The sequence below is a fragment of the Rhinoraja longicauda genome, chromosome 12, assembly GCF_053455715.1.
Source record: "Rhinoraja longicauda isolate Sanriku21f chromosome 12, sRhiLon1.1, whole genome shotgun sequence".
NCBI lineage: Eukaryota > Metazoa > Chordata > Chondrichthyes > Rajiformes > Arhynchobatidae > Rhinoraja > Rhinoraja longicauda.
In genome coordinates this window covers 6,505,658-6,525,975 of record NC_135964.1, presented here as the reverse complement: position 1 = coordinate 6,525,975, position 20,318 = coordinate 6,505,658, and the positions used below count along the sequence as shown (strand labels likewise).

At 44.4% G+C, this 20,318-nt stretch overlaps 1 protein-coding gene across 14 annotated transcripts in view; it reads left to right on the top strand.

Annotated features, from left to right (window-relative positions):
- The window catches only part of cnksr2a (connector enhancer of kinase suppressor of Ras 2a), a 473,672-nt gene that overhangs the window by 279,835 nt on the left and 173,519 nt on the right, over positions 1-20,318 (top strand). For 11 of the 14 annotated variants that reach the window (XM_078408943.1, XM_078408942.1, XM_078408941.1 and 8 more), the window contains one exon: positions 12,035-12,181. The exons of the other annotated variants lie outside the window; for them this stretch is intronic. In XM_078408943.1, coding sequence (XP_078265069.1) covers positions 12,035-12,181 — 147 coding nt within the window. The remainder of the gene's footprint in view (positions 1-12,034; positions 12,182-20,318) is intronic. 14 annotated transcript variants of the gene reach the window in all.

The window sequence follows — 20,318 nt, the reverse complement described above, 5'->3', positions numbered from 1 at the left end:
TTCCTTGGAAGCTCAATCCATATTTGTACCATCCTCAGTGTGAAACATCTAACCCTCGAGTGCCTCTTAAATCTTAAACTGTAAACGTTGGCCCTCTGGTTATTCTGTCCCTAGCCTGGGATAAAGACTATATGCATTCACCCTATCTACTCCCCTCATGATTTTATATATCTCTGTTATCTCATCATTCAGTCTTCTTTGGAGCTATTCAAAGCCCATTAAAAAAAACAATCAAACAATTGGTTTTTCAAGGTTATTGTAAGTTTTACAAAGTACCCAAAATACATAAGAACATTGAAGATCGGCTAAACATTCTTAACCAGAGATAATTAAACTCGAAGTATGTAGATTAACGTACTCATTGTTCCTCATTCAAATGAATGGAGATGCTGTTCCTTCTTTAGGTTTAATGATAGATTCCCTGTGATTAGTTCTTTGGTCATGTTGCTCTGTCGGCAGTCTGTGGATTGCACAATCAACCCGCCAGTTTGGGACTTTAATGTTCCTGTGCAAGAATCTCAGACTTGGTGGGACTTACACAGGAAAATGTTTCACCTGCTATCCGATGTATTCAAGAGAGAGTTAGATGGAGCTCTTAGGGCTAACGGAATCAAGGGATATGGGGAGAAAGCAGGAATGGGGTACTGATTTTGGATGATCAGCCATGATCATATTGAATGGTGGTGCTGGCACGAAGGGCCGAATGGCCTACTCCTTCCTATGTATACTAACTGAAAGCATTCATAATATTGGCATGCGTTTTTCAGAGAAAATGCTACAGTCATTAGTTTAGTTGTACAATTAAAATAGATGATGCTGTGAATATGGTTATTGGTAGCCATTGGTAGTCTGTTCTGACATTGGTGTGACATACTTTGCAATTACTGCTGCAATAAGATGCATGGAACACCTATAATGTGGAAGTTGGGGTCTAACACAAGTTGGCAGAATAGTGTTGCATAACCATCCCTGAATGAGAGAACTCCACAACACTTTAGTTTGACACTGCATGATGTTTAACACCGATGCAGTGGTAGATGTTCTTTGGATTCCTGATGCTCTGTGCTTTAGCACATTATGAGCCTGGTGTGAGGAAGAAGTGTTTTGTAGAGGTTGTTCAGGACCTTCTTATTTGTATTGTTCTCTTTCTGGCAAGGTCACCATCCGCCAGATAACTTTTGTGGACGACCAGATTTCATGCAGGAACATATTGGATTAGGGGTATGGAATAGCGTAGGAGGAACTGCAGCTGGTGGTAACATAATAGTAACTCAGCGGATCAGGCAGCATCTCTGAAGAAAAGGAATAGGTGACGTTTTGGGTCGAGACCCTAGTGTATTGGATTAAATTAGCGTTAAAACTGTCAGGTTATAGGAAACAGGAGTTAAGGCTGGAGATAATAGACAATAGACAATAGACAACTCGTTTGTTTTTTCTGTTTGTTCCTGAACTACAGCCAAAACGGTACACGATAGCGCGGCAATTTTAGGCCCACCTTACTCACCGTCGTCCCTTTGGTGCTAATGGAAGAAGTTTCATTGAAATCGGTGTTATATTTTTAAATTATTCACATTTTAAAGTTTAAATCTATCTCCTAGGGAGGCGGGGGGGGGGGAGGGGGAGGGAGGGTGGGGGGAGTAGGATAAAGGGGTTAAGGGGGATGGAATGGGGGGAAGGGGAAGGCAAAGGGGGAGGGGAGGGGAGGAGGAGGGGGAGGGGAGGGGAAGAGAGGAGGAGGGGAGGTGTGAGGGGGAGGGGGAGGAGGGGGAGGGGTGGGGGGAGGGGAGGGAGAGGGGGGGAGGAGAGGGGCAAGGGAGGGAGAGTGGGGGGAGGGGGGAGGAGAGGGTGCAGGAGAGGTTTGGGCCCAACGGGTCCACTTGGTCTAGTACTAAATAACCATAACAGTGAGTCTCAATGGCAGAGACAATTTAAAAAGAAAGCTGACTTGAACAGGACAGGTTAGCACGCAACAAAAGCTTTTCACTGTACGTCAGTACACGTGACAATAAACTAAATAAAATTCTGACATCATTGATGAGTTATTTATTTGGACCTTGGATTTATTTCATACCAGTTTAAAAAATGGACGGAGGATTTCAAAGTAAAAAATGTGGTCCATAATAAAGTGATCTATGTTTTATATTTAAGAAGCATCATTTTCACAGTAAGTGAGAAAATTGCTGTAACTAGCATTAATGGTTTAGGTTTATTATTGTCACGTGTACCAAAGGTACAGTGCAAAACTTGGTTTTGAATGCTATCCAATCAGATTGGATAATCCCGTACACAAATACAATTAAGTTAAACTTAAGTACATTAGGTAGAGCAAAGGAGAATCAACTTTGGCTGCAGATCCAAGCACAGGTCATAGACAATAGACAATAGTTGCAGGATGAGGCCATTCGGCCCTTCGAGCTAGCACCGCCATTCAGTGTGATCATGGCTGATCATTCTCAATCAGTACCCCGTTCCTGCCTTCTCCCCATACCCCCTGACTCCGCTATCCTTAAGAGCTCTATCTAGCTCTCTCGTGAATGCTTTCAGAGAATTGGCCTCCACTGCCTTCTGAGGCAGAGAAGTCCACAGATTTACAACTCTCTGACTGAAAACGTTTTTCCTCATCTCAGTTCTAAATGGCCTACCCCTTATTCTTAAACTGTGGCCCCTTGTTCTGGACTCCCCCAACATTGGGAACATGTTTCCTGCCTCTAACGTGTCCAACCCCTTAATAATCTTATACGTTTCGATAAGATCTCCTCTCATCCTTCTAAATTCCAGTGTATACAAGCCTAGTCGCTCCAGTCTTTCAACATATGACAGTCCCGCCATTCCGGGAATTAACTTAGTAAACCTACGCTGCACGCCCTCAAGAGCAGTGTCATGATCTCGGCGTGACATAAATGCACTCTGTAAAGCTTTTAAACGGCAAAAAAAGGCAACTTGCAAATAGTGGACAAAGTCTAATGTCCACAACAGGGGGAGGTGAATCGGACAGTAACCTGCATTGTGGAAGGACTGTTCAGAAGCCTGATAACAGAGGGGCGAAGCTGTTCCTGCGTTTGGTGCTGCACCCTTTCAACCCCCTTCAAACACACAGGAGCAGAGAGGAGAAGGAATAACAAGGGCGGCACAAGTCTTTGATTGTGTTGGCTGCTTTTTCCAAGGCAGCATGAAATGTAGATGGAGTCACTGGAGGAGAGTCTGAACTGTGTGATGGACGGGGCTACGTCCACAATTCTTGGTAATATCTTGCTGTCTTGAGCAAAGCTGTTCCCAAACCAAGCTGTGAAGCAACCCGATAGGATATATTTTCTAGTGCACCTGTGTAAGTTTGTAAGAGTCATTCGAAGCATGCCGTGTTTATACAGTCTCCGAAGGAATTCGAGGGGTGGGTGCATCTTCGTGCCTGTCGTTTCAATGTGGTTGGTCCACAACAAATTGTTGGTAATATTAACATAAAAGAATTTGAAGCTCTCCACTATTTCCACTTCAGCACCATTGATGCTGATTGGGCATGTACTCCACCACGCTACCTGAATAATATCATTTTATGTTCCTGACAAATCAATCAAATAATGTTTTCCCAGAAGAGGAAACAGTGGCAATTCCACAAATATTACTTGTTCAAAGATGAAAGTCGTAATTTGATGAACGGCAATAAGTATATCCCAAACTATTATTAAAAAATTGCAGTGATTTTGCTCACTATTTTAACAAAAGTGGCAAATCAAAGTCAAAGTCAAAGTCAAAGTCAACTTTATTGTCAATTTCCAGTTAGTTTACACAGACAGAAAATCGAAATACCGTTTCCCACAATCCCGAGGAATAAAGTGCATTAAATTAAGTTAAAATTAAAAAGGCACAGCAAACAACAATCAATATAAAATATAGTCACTTCAATGAAAAAAAGATGAAGATGAATATATTACAATAAAAAATAATGAACAGTAGTGCAAAGCCTGTCCATAGCAGCGTTAAAAAAAAATGTCTGGTGCTGGATGTGCGTGTGTGTGGGGTGTTAAAGTCCAGGTCCAATGGGGGCAGGGGAGAGAGGAGGGAGGGAGGGGAGAGAGTTCAGCATCCTGACAGCCTGGTGGAAAAAAACTGTTCTTTAGTCGGGTGGTGCTCGACCTCAGGCTGCGAAACCTTCTCCCTGAAGGCAGGAGGGTGAAGAGGCTGTTGGAGGGGTGGGAGGGGTCACCCACAATGCTCAGTGCTTTGCGGGTGAGGCGGGTGGTGTAAAGGACCAGGAGTGTTGGGAGTGAGGCGCCAGTGATCCTCTCAGCAAATGTGGTGGTATTAACGACAACCAATGCGACTGTGTAACCTCCCTCATTTTGGCAGTTGGTTAAGGAGCCCAAATAACCAAATGAGCATTTTCCTTCCCACTGCTGTAACACAGAAGCACTGTGATGTTTGACTCCATGCGAATGGTATGTTGGCATTCATAACGAGGGGATTTGAGTATAGGAGCAGGGAGGTTCTGCTGCAGTTGTACAGGGCATTGGTGAGACCACACCTGGAGTATTGCGTACAGTTTTGGTCTCCTAATCTGAGAAAAGACATTCTTGCCATAGAGGGAGTACAGAGAAGGTTCACCAGATCGATTCCTGGGATGGCAGGACTTTCATATGAAGAAAGACTGGATAGACTCGGCTTGTACTCGCTGGAATTTAGAAGATTGAGGGGGGATCTTATAGAAACATACAAAATTCTTAAGGGGTTGGACAGGCTAGATGCAGGAAGATTGTTCCTGATGTTGGGGAAGTCCAGAACAAGGGGTCACAGTTTAAGGATAAGGGGGAAGTCTTTTAGGACCGAGATGAGAAAGGTTTTTTTCACACAGAGAGTGGTGAATCTGTGGAATTCTCTGCCACAGAAGGTAATTGAGGCCAGTTCATTGGCTATATTTAAGAGGGAGTTGGATGTGGCCCTTGTGGCTAAAGGGATCAGGGGGTATGGAGAGAAGGCAGGTACGGGATACTGAGTTGGATGATCAGCCATGATCATATTGAATGGCGGTGCAGGCTCGAAGGGCCGAATGGCCTACTCCTGCACCTATTTTCTATGTTTCTATGTTTCTATGAGGGATTCTACTTCTAAATCCAGTGAGCTCCTGACTGATGACAGTAAAGTCCATCTATTTTGCAATATGACCACTCAGTCCTGAATATGAGTGGTTCTCATAGACTTCAGTGAAAATGTCAACATTATCTTGGAGCGCAGCCTTGAGCATGAGCAAACATAAGCGCTGGCTGCTTATTGCAACTTGACTACTGAGGTTTGGTTATCCTTGATCCTGAAATGTTGTCGCCATAAGTTAAACGATTGACTGGTTCACTGAAAGATGGTTCTCACACGCATTTTCTGCAAGGCCAAGGTCCTCTGCCAACCTACCCCTTGATGTACCACACTGGCCTCCACAAGTAAAGGTACACAATAAGACCACAGAAAGTGTGGGCCATTTCCCGTTACTCCTCAGAAAACAGATGGCAGTGATGAGCTTCATCGATGGTGCTAATGTGTCAACACAGCCTTTGATTCACTGAGAGAAACGGTATTTGAAGATCAACCTCAGGCTTGGCACAAAACTCGTGGTCTACTGGACAGTGGTGATCCCTCTCCTTGCATACACTTCTGAGACCTGGACTACCTTGGAACTGGAAAAATACCATCAATGCTCTCCCCACAAAATCCTCCAAATTCATGTAAGGGTGAGTGTGCCAACATTCCCAGCACTGAATCCTTAGTTTCTCCCAGTCAGCTATGTTAGGCAAACCACGTCATTCACAAAGCCGACACCAGACATCAGAGGAGCACAGTCTATTCTCAGCTCTGTTCCAGGAGACGATTATGGGTAGACAAAAAAAAAACTTCAGAGATGTGCTCAAAGATTCCCTGAAGAATTGTTTCATCCCCACTGCCTCCTGGGAACCTCTGTCCCATGGCCACTCCAATATGGAGAAGGAGAATGCAGGTGCACACAGAAGGTATACATAAGTGGTAGAAAGAGTTGCGTACAAACTACCTCCCCACCCTACCTGTCAGCCGCCTGTTATCTCATATGTGGATGAGTTCGTGAATTGAACTGAGTGGAATTCATTCAGTGGTGGCATCACCTTCCAGACGAGGGGCCAGGGAGACATTGGCGTCAACTTCACCATGACCGGTGCTGGCGACCTTAGACTGACCACCACCCAGTCCAGCTGCCATCGCCATCAACTGATGCCAAAACAACACCAGCAATTGTCAAATAAATCAACAACCCCCAAAAGAAAGTCTTATAACAGCATCTCTCAGAGAATCCGACTGCTCCAACCAATCGGACTGCATTGCGTCAATGGCCCTTGGTTTGCCTAGAAGTCCACCAAAATTAACATCTCTGGAGAGATTCTTGGCTTCCGAGCTAGAAGATATCAAAACTGATTTGAGAAAGTGAGTTCATCAGTTGTAAAAGCCATCTTTTATTGGTTTGGAGACACCTTCATGTCTCAAGGGAAGCAGAAGTAGATCCGCCAGATGAGGACCAACAAAAACCCTTGGCCTAAAGAACATGGTGGATGGAAAATGTCCAGGAGATGTAGGTGGTAACCCCAATGCACGTCGATCGTACAGTGCGAGCAAGACCATTTGCTGCCCAAACAACCAAGGACCACCACATTGTGACCAAGGTTGATAATTTATCAAAGACATGGGGACAGTTTTCTTCCATTGTAAGGAGAACTTGAAAATTCTCCTCACACAAGTGTCCATCTTCAAGCTTGGTAAGACATTAAGATTATAAGAAAATAACTGCAGATGCTGGTACAAATCGATTTATTCACAAAATGCTGGAGTAACTCAGCAGGTCGGGCAGCATCTCGGGAGAGAAGGAATGGGTGACGTTTCGGGTCGAGACCCTTCTTCAGTCTGAAGAAGGGTTCTGACCCGAAACGTCACCCATTCCTTCTCTCCCGAGATGCTGCCCGACCTGCTGAGTTACTCCAGCATTTTGTGAATAAGACATTAAGATTAGTATCTCACAGCGAAAGAATAACATGGCCTCCAGTGCAGACAAACCCACTGCTGGAGGACTGAAAAGAAATAAAGAAATGTTTTTGGCAGACATTCATGGCCACATCTCAAAGGCCTGCAGGGGATACAGTTTTGTATATCTTAGTGCCCTGGCCTGGGGAGAGGGGAACATTTCAGTGGACATCAGAGAGGGTGTAAATATGACATTTTTTTCAAGCTTTACTGTGAAGAGAGTGCACACATCCTAAGTGGCCTAACCACCCACCCTTTCTGTCAAACCACCTGTGGCCATCTTCAGATCCCAGATGGGACACGTCAACCAGTTCTTAGCTCACAGAATCGGAGTGCCAGCAAGTCAACTGATTCTGAGGGGGCAGCTTAAGAAGTTGTAGATTACTTGCGAGAGATGATGAAGGCTTCAGATCTCTGGAAGGGAAGCAGCATATTTGTAAAGCTGAGGAAACGCTCCCCCTCCTGCCGACACAACAGTGAACCAGCCGATTTCAGCCGTCTGGTTCCTGGAAACCCACTGCTTGTAAAAGCCTATTAGTGTTTGGGGAAGAGGCTTCAGATTAGATTTAGAGATACAGCGCGGAAACAGGCCCTTTCGGCCCACCGGGTCCGCGCCGCCCAGCGATCCCCGCACATTAACACACTATCCTATACCCACTAGGGACAATTTTTACATTTAAGAAGCCAATTAACCTACATACCTGCACGTCTTTGGATTGTGGGAGGAAACCGAAGATCTCGGAGAAAACCGACACAGGTCACAGGGAGAACGTACAAACTCCGTACAGACATCACACGTAGTAGGGATCGAACCAGGTGTGATCATGGCTGATCATTTTCAATCAGTACCCCGTTCCTGCCTTCTCCCCATACCCCCTGACTCCGCTATCCTTAAGAGCTCTATCTAGCTCTCTCTTGAATGCATTCAGAGAATTGTCCTCCACTGCCTTTGAGGCAGAGAATTCCACAGATTCACAACTCTCTGACTGAAAAAGTTTTTCCTCATCTCCGTTCTAAATGGCCTACCCCTTATTCTTAAACAGTGCCCCCTTGTTCTGGACTCCCCCAACATTGGGAACATGTTTCCTGCCTCTAACGTGTCCAACCCCTTAATAATCTTATACGTTTCAATAAGAGGCAGGCAGGATACAACGTGCCGATCTGACCACATTGTATCCTTAGCTTTATCACGTTAAGATTAAATTCCAGGAATAATATTTTATCATCGGCACATATTTCACTTTGTCTTTTTAGCTTTTATTGGGGGGTTTTCCCCATTTAGATGGTTAGAATGTTTGTCAGTGTTAGAGTTCGTATGATCTGCATTTTAATATTCATATTTCTGATGAGAAAATTGATTCAATGAGAAAGTGATCACACTTTTAAGGTCACCAAGCAAGTGGGGAGCTATTAATGGTCAATTTCAGTACAAGACTGGTATGACACTGGCATTAGCAGCTTCTGTTGTGATATTGCTGGGACTACTTTGTGTATCCAAGAACTACTTTGTATGGCTGTGTATATAGGTGATGGGTGTGATTAGGCGGTCACTCTGGATCCAGATGACCACGGAATAAACAGCCTGGAGTTGAGCTCCAGCATTGTAACCTTTTATACACGTGTACTTGTGGTCCGTCCAGAGTCACTAAAGGTACAACAGGTACCGGACCACGAAGTACAACATGGTGGCAGCGGCTTGGTGTTTCGCCTAGGGAGGGAATGAAGCATGCCCGAGCAGAAAAGGTTAAAAAGAAGAAAAAAAAGAAGAAAAAAAGCCCTGAAGGGAAACAAAACAAAAGAAAAGTTTCCAGCTCGGTACGGGACGTTTGGAGTGCATCCCGACAGGGCCAGTGTGAGTTGGTATAGTTACCTGCTCAGTAGTCGGCGCCGAGTTGCCGACGTGACGCTGCAAGCTGCTGGGGGAGGTGCGTGTAGGCCCACGTCGCGCCCCAGCACCTGTGTAGGCCCGAGATTAGAAGCCTGCGACTGCTTCGCGGGGGAAGACCGGGAGACCCGACACACACGGAGATGTGCGGTGACCGGGGAAGACCGACACCCATGGAGGTGTGCGGCAACAGGGGAAGACCGGGAGACCCGACACACACGGAGATGTGCGGTGACCGGGGAAGACCGATACCCATGGAGGTGTGCGGTGACCGGGGAAGACCAACACCCATGGAGGTGTGCGGCGACCGGGAGAGCCCCGGAGGAGACCAACACCCACGGGGGTGTGCGGCGACCGGGAGAGCCCGGGGGAGGCTGACACCCACGGAGGTGTGCGGCGACTGGGAAAGCCCTGGAGGAGACCGACACCCACGGAGGTGTGCGGCGACCGGGAGAGCCCTGGAGGAGACCGACACCCACGGAGGTGTGCGGCAACCGGAGGGGGTCGGCGACCAGAGGGACCGACCACCCGCGGAGGTGCAGCGGCCGGTAAGGCCGAGCCACTGCGTACTTACCCAGGCGCGTCGACTGTAGAGTCGGGAGGCCTTGGGCCCGAGGCAGCGGCAGCGCGTTCGAATTTGAGCGGCAGCTGCCGGGAGCACCTGTGGGCGGGGCCGGGGAGCACCTGTGGGCGGGGCCAGCGGCAGCGCGTTCGAAAAGTTGAACGGCAGCTGCCGGGGAGCACCTGTGGGCGGGGCCAGCGCACCGCGATTACAGCAGTGCCAGCCCAGCAGTGGGAGCCCAGCAGTGCCAGCCCAGCAGTGGGAGCCCAGCAGTGAGAGCCCAGCAGTGGGAGCCCAGCAGTGCCAGCCCAGCAGTGGGAGCCCAGCAGTGCCAGCCCAGCAGTGGGAGCCCAGCAGTGCTAGCCCAGCAGTGGGAGCCCAGCAGTGCCAACCCAGCAGTGCCAGCCCAGCAGTGGGAGCCCAGCAGTGGGAGCCCAGCAGTGCCAGCCCAGCAGTGGGAGCCCAGCTGTGCCAACCCAGCAGTGGGAGCCCAGCAGTGGCAGGCAAATCATGGTGGTGGAGCATCTAGAGCCTACACTACGTTTGATCTACACAGCATGTCTTCTTGAGGGGAAGATATGGAACAAAATGAATATTTTGTGTTTGATGACCTGTGTAGTGATCTGTGTAATGAAAGCTTAATGTATTATATTTGATGCTTTTGTATAAATGTATATATCTGTGGAGTGACCACACGGAGTGAGTGACCACCCGGAGATGAGTGACCACACGGAGTGAGTGACCACCCGGAGATGAGTGACCACCCGGCGATGAGTGAAATTCCGCAGAGGAGTGACCACCATGATGGCGAAAAAAAGCAATTGTGTTTAGTTGTGTTATTGGTTTTGTTTGCAAAAAGCAATGGTGTTTTGGTTTTGTTTGTTAAATGTATTTAGCCCTCGAATGGTAAAGAAAACAATTTTATATAAGACAAGGGGGATGTTGTAATATATAAGACAAGGGGGATGTTGTGATATTGCTGGGACTACTTTGTGTATCCAAGAACTACTTTGTATGGCTGTGTATATAGGTGATGGGTGTGATTAGGCGGTCACTCTGGATCCAGATGACCACGGAATAAACAGCCTGGAGTTGAGCTCCAGCATTGTAACCTTTTATACACGTGTACTTGTGGTCCGTCCAGAGTCACTAAAGGTACAACAGGTACCGGACCACGAAGTACAACAGCTCCCGTACGGCTATTCTGTAAAATAACAAGATACAAATGGTGCATCTGCTGCAGAGGTGTAAAACTGAACAGAAACTGTTGTGGGTGTTCAGCAACTCAAGGTAGCCCATGTGGGGACGGGACCATAGATAATATTTCAGGTTGAAAGATCTTTCTTCAGAACAGTTCTGATGAATGGTCAACACTAAAACATTCACTGATTCTCTCTCCCCGTGTGCTAGCTGATCTACCGAGTGCGTGCAGTGTTTTCTGTGCTGATTGGTTACAGTATATTAGTCAACATAGCTGCGGATGTTTTTTGGTTTGGTTTACTAACCCAGAGTGCAGCAATAAGACTTATTTCAGTCATTGCTAAGTTGTGACAGAACCTCAACCAATATTGCTGGACAAGAGAACTATCATTCATGGCATAGCATCGTTCATGCAGCTGGATGAGCTTTGCAAAAGTAGATAGACACAAAATGCTGGATTAACTCAGCAGGACAGGCAGCATCTCTGGATAGAAGGAATGGGTGACGTTTCGTGTCGAGACCCTTCTTCAGATTTCTTCAGAAGAAGGGTGTCGACCCGAATGGTCATCCATTCCTTCTATCCAGAGATGCTGCCAGTCCTGTTGAGTTACTCCAGCATTATGTGTCTTTTCCGGTGTAAATTAGCATCTGCAGTTCCTTCCTACACATTTTGTAAAAGTAGAAATCTTCATTCTTTGCAAGAGGAAATCTAGCTGGATCAATCTGGAGATGTGTTTGGAGCAATCACATCCTGACATGGAAGTAGCTTTGAAAAGCTCTGTCATTTGTACCAGATGGAAATAATAGAGGTAGAGACTGTGTTTATACTTGAGGAGAATGAGATACAGATATCTCACAGTTATAAAACAACCCTTGATTTATGATCAAAACAATTAAAATGATGCAACTTACTTGTCTCTGATGTACTGCCATTTCAAAACACGAGATGGCAGAGTATTTGTGTCCTACCATGAACATTTGGTATGGGCCAGGTTTTTAGTATACAGAGATATCTGAAGACAATGTTCCACTTTTTAGTTTCAAGAACATATTTGGCATTGTATTATGGATAACATCATCGATTATAAGCACCATCAAATGGTTCCTCTTAAGTTTTCCCATGTCCGCAATGCTTATTTCAGAGAACCAACTAGAACAAGTAAAATTGGTGATTATTTGATTGTCTAGGAGACCACTAAATAATGAGAGTTATTCCACTGTTCTGTCATGTCATTGATTTTTTCCAAAATGTTTTAACAATCTCAGTATTGTTCCTTTTGACTTTCAGTTCAATCATTCTTGGTTTTAGTTTTGATGAGAGTTTTATTTAAACCCTTTTTGTTCTTGCTGTTGATTTCTAGGTAGGTTGGCAGTTGAAAAACCTGGTAAATGCACTCCGGGAAGATCCTAGTGGGGTCATCTTAACCTTAAAGAAACGCCCTCAGAGCATGCTCACCTCTGCACCTGCTTTGCTTAAGAATATGAGATGGAAACCTCTAGCACTGCAGGTAAACTAAAGTTCATCTTGTAATCAACACAGTCTCCTGATTGGCATTCTCAATTCATTAAGATAGTAAATTGTAACAAGGACAGATTTGCACTGCCCCCCAATGCTTTGTTCACGTTGAAGATATTTTGTTACCTAACTTTTCTTTTGGAGGTTGTACTTAAGTTGCCATTTCAATCAAAATCCTATTTGTTGATTGTTGGAGGTAGCTGACAATAACTACCATCAGGCCACCAGGCTTCTGAACTCATAAAGACGTACAGGTATGTAGGTTAATTGGCTGGGTAAATGTAAAAATTGTCCCTAGTGGGTGTAGGATAGTGTTAGTGTGCGGGGATCGCTGGGCGGCACGGACTTGGAGGGCCGAAAAGGCCTGTTTCCGGCTGTAGATATATGATATGATATGATGATAAACACATTTCAAGTCATATATGTTGATTATTTTTAATATTGTTTTTTTACCTTACTAATGTCATTTTTTAATCTTATTTATCCTTGGAATATTACTGCTGAGGAGACCCGTTGTCTTGTCAAATACATTTCATTGTACCGTTGACCCTGTGCCAACCTACACATGACAAATATTTATTATTATTATTATTATTATTATTATTATTATTATTATTATTATTATTATTATTATTATTATTATTATTATTATTATTATTATTATTATTATTATTATAATAATAATTATTATATATCATTATTATTATTATTATTATTATTATTATCATTATTATTATTATTATTATTATTATTATTATTATTATTATTATTATTATATAACCTTTTTGTTTCACAGTGTTACAGAAATCAAAACCTCCAAGCTAGCAAAAGGTTGAGTTTCTTTCTGAAGTGAATGTAGCCTTGTCAGTGTTAGTGGGTGCTGATGGGACTTATGTGGTTTAAATGGTATTGTGAGTGTAGCCTCCCAGGTTATTGCACATAACAAACTACTCATTATATGTTAGAAACGTTTCGGTGTGGAACTGAGCATATCCAATTGGCATGTGTGTCAGCAGGCACCAAGTAAAAAAGTCATTTGCTGCTTTGTAAATCCATAAAGTTCTTTGTTAGTGAAAATTAACAGCTATTCTCCTGTAGCCTAGTGAGCTGTCTAAAGAAGGGTCTCGACCCGAAACGTCACCCATTCCTTCTCTCCCGAGATGCTGCCTGACCTGCTGAGTTACTCCAGCATTTTGTGAATAAATACCTTCGATTTGTACCAGCATCTGCAGTTATTTTCTTATACGAAATGAAAGAATTATACTGGCACAGATGCATTTTGTAATGTACAGATGTTGCTCCTATGCAAGTTACAGAGTACAACCAAATTTTCTATTTGCCATGTTTACAATCATGGTTGCATTCCTCTGATTGTTGTGTGTTCATGTAACTCAAATAACTTCATTATCTCTCTGTGTCCCCAGAGCCAATTCATTGTTTGTTACCATCCTTTAAAAGCTTTCACGTTGTTAGTGTAGTTCACTGTCTAGAGTACTGAGGTACAGTGAAATGCTTTTGTTGCGTGCTAACCCAGTTAACGGAAAATTAATACATGATTACAATCGAGCCTTAGAGGGTGTGGGAAGGAACTGCAGATGCTGGTTTAAACCGAAAAAAAAGATACAAAAAGCTGGAGTAACTCAGCGGGCCAGGCAGCATCTCTGGAGGAAAGGAATGGGTGACGTTCTCGGGTCGAGACTCTTCTTCAGACTGAAAGTCACAGAAAAGGGAAACGAAAAATATAGATGATGATTTAGAGAGATATAGAACAATGAATGAAAGATATGCAAAAATGTAATGATGATAACGGAAACAGGACATTGTTAGCTGTTTGTTGGTTGAAAACGAGAAGCAGTTGCGACTTGGGTGGGTGAGGGATGGAGAGAGAGAGGGAATGCCGGGGTTACTTGAAGTTAGAGAAATCAATATTGATACCATTGGTTTGTAAGCTGCCCAAGCGAAATATGAGGTGCTGTTCCTCCAATTTGCATTTAGCCTCACTCTGACAATGGAGGAGGCCCAGGACAGAAAGGTCTGTGTGGGAAAGGAAAGGAGAAATTAGCAAACGGGAGCCTTAGAGGGATTCAGTTGAATGTGACAAACGATGGACATTATTGGTGGCACCTGCACAGAGGAATCTGCCACCTTGTAGTGATGTCAATGCTTTCGTTCGGTCTTTTAATTATTACATTCATTTTTGGGATGAAATAGCAAGCCAACAACATTGCTTAGCAAAATTTGGATTCCTTGAAGGGCAGTTTGCTGGAATTTATGTTCCCAGCTTTGCGGGCTGGGAAAAGCTGACAGTCAAATGCTATCAACCAGCTGCAGATCAACTATTCTAAAATAACTTTTCAGTCACATTAAAGAGTATTTTAGAATGAGCCATCTTGCATTAATTTACCTGAAACGTTTTGCCTTAGGAAAGTTTTGATTATCTTATTCTGGTGGATTTAGAGAAAGTAGGTTTGCTGGAGTTCAAGTGGAGGATAAACACCAACACTCACCAGCTAGACTGAGCAGCTGTATTAGTGGTGTAATGTTTATGTAATTCTGCAGCTAAATAAGTATCAACCATTGTTTTCAAAATACTTCGTACTTTCAGATTACAGCGAATTATTGAACTAGATATTGTCATAATTAATTTCCCGCTTATCTTGACCTCATCCCATACTAGTTACATTAAACATTAGACCGAGTCGACCCGTTGGGCCCAAACCTCTCCTGCATTGGTGCAGCACCGCCTCCTCCCCCCCTCCCCCCCCTCCCCTCTCCCTCCTCCGCCTCCTCCCCCTTCTCCCCCTCCTCCCCTCCTCTCCTCCCCCTACACCCCCTACACCCCCTCCCCTCCCCCCTTCCCGTCCCCCCTACCACTCCCCCCACTCCATCCCACTCAACCCCCCTTATCCACCCTCCTCCCTCCCCACTCCCTCCCTTTCTTCCCCCTCCCTCCCTAGGAGATAGATTTAAACTTTAAAATGTGAATAACTTTGAAAAAATATATCACTGATTTCAATGAAACTTCTTCCATTAGCACCAAAGGACGCCGGTGAGTAAGGTGGGCCTAAAAATGTCATGATATCGTGTACCATTTTGGCTGTAGTTCAGGAACAAACAAACAAACAAATGAGAGTTTTAGTATATGGATATTGCAAGTGGAGTGCCCCTGGGTGCAATAATCCCACGTGATGCCTCTGTTACATCCTCTTGTGTTGTAGTGAATCTGCTTCAGAACCGCAGATGCTCATTGCAACTGGACTCGAGGAACTGACCTTTATGGAGAGGTTGAGCAGGCTAGGGCTTTATTCCTTGGAGTGCAGGAGGATGTGGGCGATCTTATAGAGGTGCACAAAACCATGAGAGGAATTGATCAGGTAAAAGCATGGTCTTTTGCCCAGAGTAGGTGAATCGAGAACCATAGGACATGTTTAAGGTGAGGGTGAAAAGATTCAATAGGACCTTCCACCCACCACCGCCCTTAGTGTAAAATTGTTAAGCCTCATTTATTTGGGCCAGATTCCAGCATCTGCAGTCTCTTGTGCACCCAATTTAGATATATTGTTACATTTGACAATATTATTTTAAGTCTGATACCTAATGGCATGAATAAATCTTGGTTATGTAAGTGAAAGATATTGACTACTGTGGATTGCATAACTCTTGAAGACTTGGCAGTGGAGGATTCTGTGAAAAATACACATGCCACTTTAAATCCCAGAGCTCCTAGCTATATAACATTCAGCATCTATCAGGAAAGAATGCTTTTAATAATATGTGATCCGTCTTGATCAGTCAATACATGTTTGTGGACCTGGGAGAAAAAGGAGGTGGGCTGTATTATTGGGGCTGTTGAACCATTGAGAATAGTCCACCGAAGTCTATTTGGAGATAAATCCATTGCTAATTTTTTGTACGTATTCCCCATTTCTTAGCCTGCAATCAAGATGAAGGCTTTTTAGGTTACCATTTAAAACCTTCTAAAAGAGTTTTTCAACGGGTCTCCAAGCAATGAGTTTAGGGGGTTTATTTATTGTTTCTGTTCTCCCCTGACGCTGTTGGAAGATCGTCCTGACCAACCGTACTTGGTCCCCTGCTTGAACAGATTCATCATTGTCATGTCGTTGTCATGTCATGTGCGCATGGTGCCAGATTGCCAGAGACCCGGGTTCAATCCCGACCACGGGTGCTGTTTGTACGGAGGTTGGACGTGCTCCCCATGACCGCGTGGGTTTTCCCCGGGTGCTCCAGTTTCCTCCAATTCTCCAAAGTCGTACATTATGTACGTTAATTAGCTTCAGAAGAATTTGTAAATTGTATCTAGTGCACAGGGTGTTGCTCGAGGATTGCTGGTCGGCGTGGACTTAGTGGGCCGAAGGGCTTGGTTCCACGCTGTATCTCTAAACTAAACTGGGAGTTGGCTCTTTGGTATTAACCTTTCTTTGCAAACAGGGCTTTTCCACTGCTTCTGAACTAACATGCAACCAGTACTTACAAACAAAGTGAGGACATTTAAATAGAAATTCTCATCTCCCTCATTGAACAGTGATTAATTTTAAAGCTATAGTTGAGAGATATTTTCTGTTCTTATTGACAAATGGGCATGCCTGGTCTCGATTGATTGAAAAACAGTAGAAGTAACCCTTCTCCTCCAAATCAAAGTTCGATCCATGTTAATAAACGTTAAAGTGTCATCTTGTACTTTTCCAATTAAATGACATTCTGTAATTAGGACAATATTTTTAACTCTAGTGCCTTGCAGTCAAATTCTGTTCCAAATTAAATCATATAATTTATTTCCTCTCATGTCTATTGCACTTATAAAATTGATTTATTCGTGTCAACACATTTTTTTAACTGGGCCAAATGCAACATTCATTGGGAACAGTTGGAAATCTCACCCAGAATCTGCAGTTTGAGTTATTGCGGGAAATGAAAAGGTTAACATTTATATGTGGCTCATGTAGTGAAAATAGTGTTAACCCTTTATTTAGATAATAATCCCTTCGGGCATGAAAAATATGCCCATGTCCTAATGTATTAATCAGTTTGAGCAATTTGACAGTATGTTTCCGCTGGCCAAGCTTCGTGATAAAATTGACTTAAAACTTAAATAAAGAAAACAGTTTTCAATGCATGGTAGTTTTTTATGGATCAGTCAACATCTGGGTGAAGCTAACAGAGCAATGATTAAAGCAGCTGTTATTATTTCAAACATTGTAAATCTCATCCAAGTTAACTTGTGATATTGCCTTCCACTTGTAACTTGCTTTGACAGATCACCTCCTCTGCTCAGTCAGTCAGCTGAGGAAATTATAGATGATGAAGCCGCTGTAGTAATTAATTGAAGTGCTTGACTTGGTGAAGTGTTGCGACTGCTTCTACATAATTGTCTCACTACCGGCTCAGATGGAAAGGAGACAGAAAATACTGGACTGTCAGACTGGTTCTCCTGAATATTACACGTCAGCCTGAGTTGGCCACTTCCTGTTTTAATTCGCTACCCTGCTCCCACAACAGCCTCTCTCAGTCTTCTGCCAGCTGCTCTGTTCAATGAAACCTCAGCGGAGGCTCCATAAGCAGCACCTCGTCTTTCAATCAAGTGGCGCAGGGCTTTCCAATCGCACTGCAGTGTTTACCATTTTCGGAGCAATGTCTTGGCTTGCAATCTTTCCCCGCGGCATGTCAACCATTTCCTGTTGCCAGTTGCATCACCTATTCTTGTCTTTAGTTCTTTATCCAATTAGACAACAGACAATAGGTGCAGGAGGAGGCCATTCGGCCCTTCGAGCCATCACCGCCATTCAATGTGATCATGGCAGATCATTCACAATCAGTACCCCGTTCCTGCCTTCTCCCCATACCCCCTGACTCTGCTATCCTTAAGAGCTCTATCTAGCTCTTTCTTGAATGCATTCAGAGAATTGTCCTCCACTGCCTTCTGAGGCAGAGAATTCCACAGATTTACAACTCTCTGACTGAAAAAGTTTTTCCTCATCTCCGTTCTAAATGGCCTACCCCTTATTCTTAAACTGTGGCCCCTGGTTCTGGACTCCCCCAACATTGGGAACGTGTTTCCTGCCACTAACGTGTCCAATCCCTTAATTATCTTATATTTTTACCAGGTCGTTGTGCCTGTACCAATATCATTTTTGTCATTTAAATACCCCATCCAAGGCCTTCTCGTTCGTTCTCCCCCATACCCAACACCCCACACTCACTGCCTCCCATCTTCCTGACACATTCCAACTTTTTTCTGCTTGTGGTTTAACTTTCCAGCGTTAGCTGTACTTTCCCATTGTGCTAAGGCAATGAAATGTGCTGATAAAACTTGTTTCTTTAAATTACTGTTTGTTAGTGCGGTATGAGAAAAACTACATGCAAAAGACAGCCTGCTGGAGAAACTCAACGGGCCAAGCAGCATCTGTGAAAGGAAATGGACAGATGATTTTAGTTTTCAGTTTAGTTTAGAGATACAACGCGGAAACAGGCCTTTCAGCCCACCGAGTCCGCATCCCCACACATTAACTAGCGATCCCCACACATTAACACTATCGTACACACACTAGGGACAATTTACACTTATACCAAGCCAATTAGCCTACAAACCTGCACATCTTTGGAGTGTGGGAGGAAACCGAAGATCTCGGAGAAAACCTACGCGGTCATGGGGAGAACGTACAAACAAGGTAGTCAGAATCGAACCCGGGTCGCTAAGCACTGTAAGGCAGCAACTCTACTGCTGCGCCACCGTGCTGCCCACGGTTAGTATAAAATGTTATATAGTATACTGTTACTATACTATGGCTAAAGTGCATGCAAAAGACAACCTGCTGGAGAAACTCAGCAGGCCAAGCAGCGTCTGTGTAGGGAAATGGACAGATGATATTTTGGGTCAAGATGCTGGTTCAAGACTGGAATAGAAGGGAGATAGTTGGTGCAGAGAAGAGGTGGGGCATCAGCTGGCAAGTAATAGGTGGATCCATGTAAGCAGGGCTTGATAGGCAGGTGGGGGAGAGAAGAGAGGAGATAGTCACAAAGGCTGGAAGTGATGTGGAACTGCAGGTGGAGATAAAATAAGGTGAGGGGAAATGCAGAACCAGAGGGAGGGATGGTGGATAGTTGGGATAAGAAGGCGGGGGGAGGAAAATAGGGGTCCCAGAGGGAAAATAGGCAGGTAATGAGTAGAAGGAGGAGGTGACGGAGGGGAAAATAACTCAGTGTCGGGGGTGGGTGGGGTGAACCCAGCGAATGGAAAGAAAGATGTGAGCAAGAAGACCTGGGCTGATCAGAAGGTGGTGAAGTAGCTGGTGGGAGAAGTCTGTGTTCATGGCAGTGAGTTGTAGATGGAATAGGAGGTGCTGTTCTCCCAGTTTACACATGGTTTCTTGCAATGGAGGAGGCTGAGGACAAACAGGTTGGAATGAAAATGGGAATAGAATTGAAGTGGCTCACAATCAGTAGCTCCAGCTGGCCCTTAGGCAGACAGTGCATTGATCACCTCAATGCCAGGTGGTCAGCAAAGTAGTCACCTCGTCTACACTTGGTCTGACCAATGTTGAGAAGGCCACATCAAATACAATGGACAAGGCTGCAGCGGGTGCATGTAAACGTCTACCTCAACTTGAAGGACTATTCAAGTTACAAAATGGAGATGAGGATGTCTTCGCTGATAGACTGACCTCTAACAACTTGCATTTGTTTCCCAGACACACTTTATTTACTTGTACACAAGGAGTGCAGCACAGTCCCAGTTACCGTACTCCTCTAAAGGTTCTGCTCACAAGTGTCAACTTTTATACAAACTTTTAGACATGTCAAACTTTCAGACATTAACCAATTGAAATCTTGTGCAGCCTCGAAGTCTTTATGAGCATACGTAGAATAATAACTGCCAATCACAATACGTTGGCAAAAGCACTGCTATCCAATAAAAACTACATGCTGTTCAGTCCTCTGTTTACGTTTGAAACTTTGTAAAGATAACTCTCAAGGACCTTGTGCTGTACAGCGACAGTCAGCTGTATCTGGATAGACCTGGAGAGTCTACTGGGATTCCTGGATAGATGTGTGGGAGGAGGTATAGGGTCGGGTGTTGCAGCTCCTGCCCCTGCAGGGGAAAGTATCTGGGA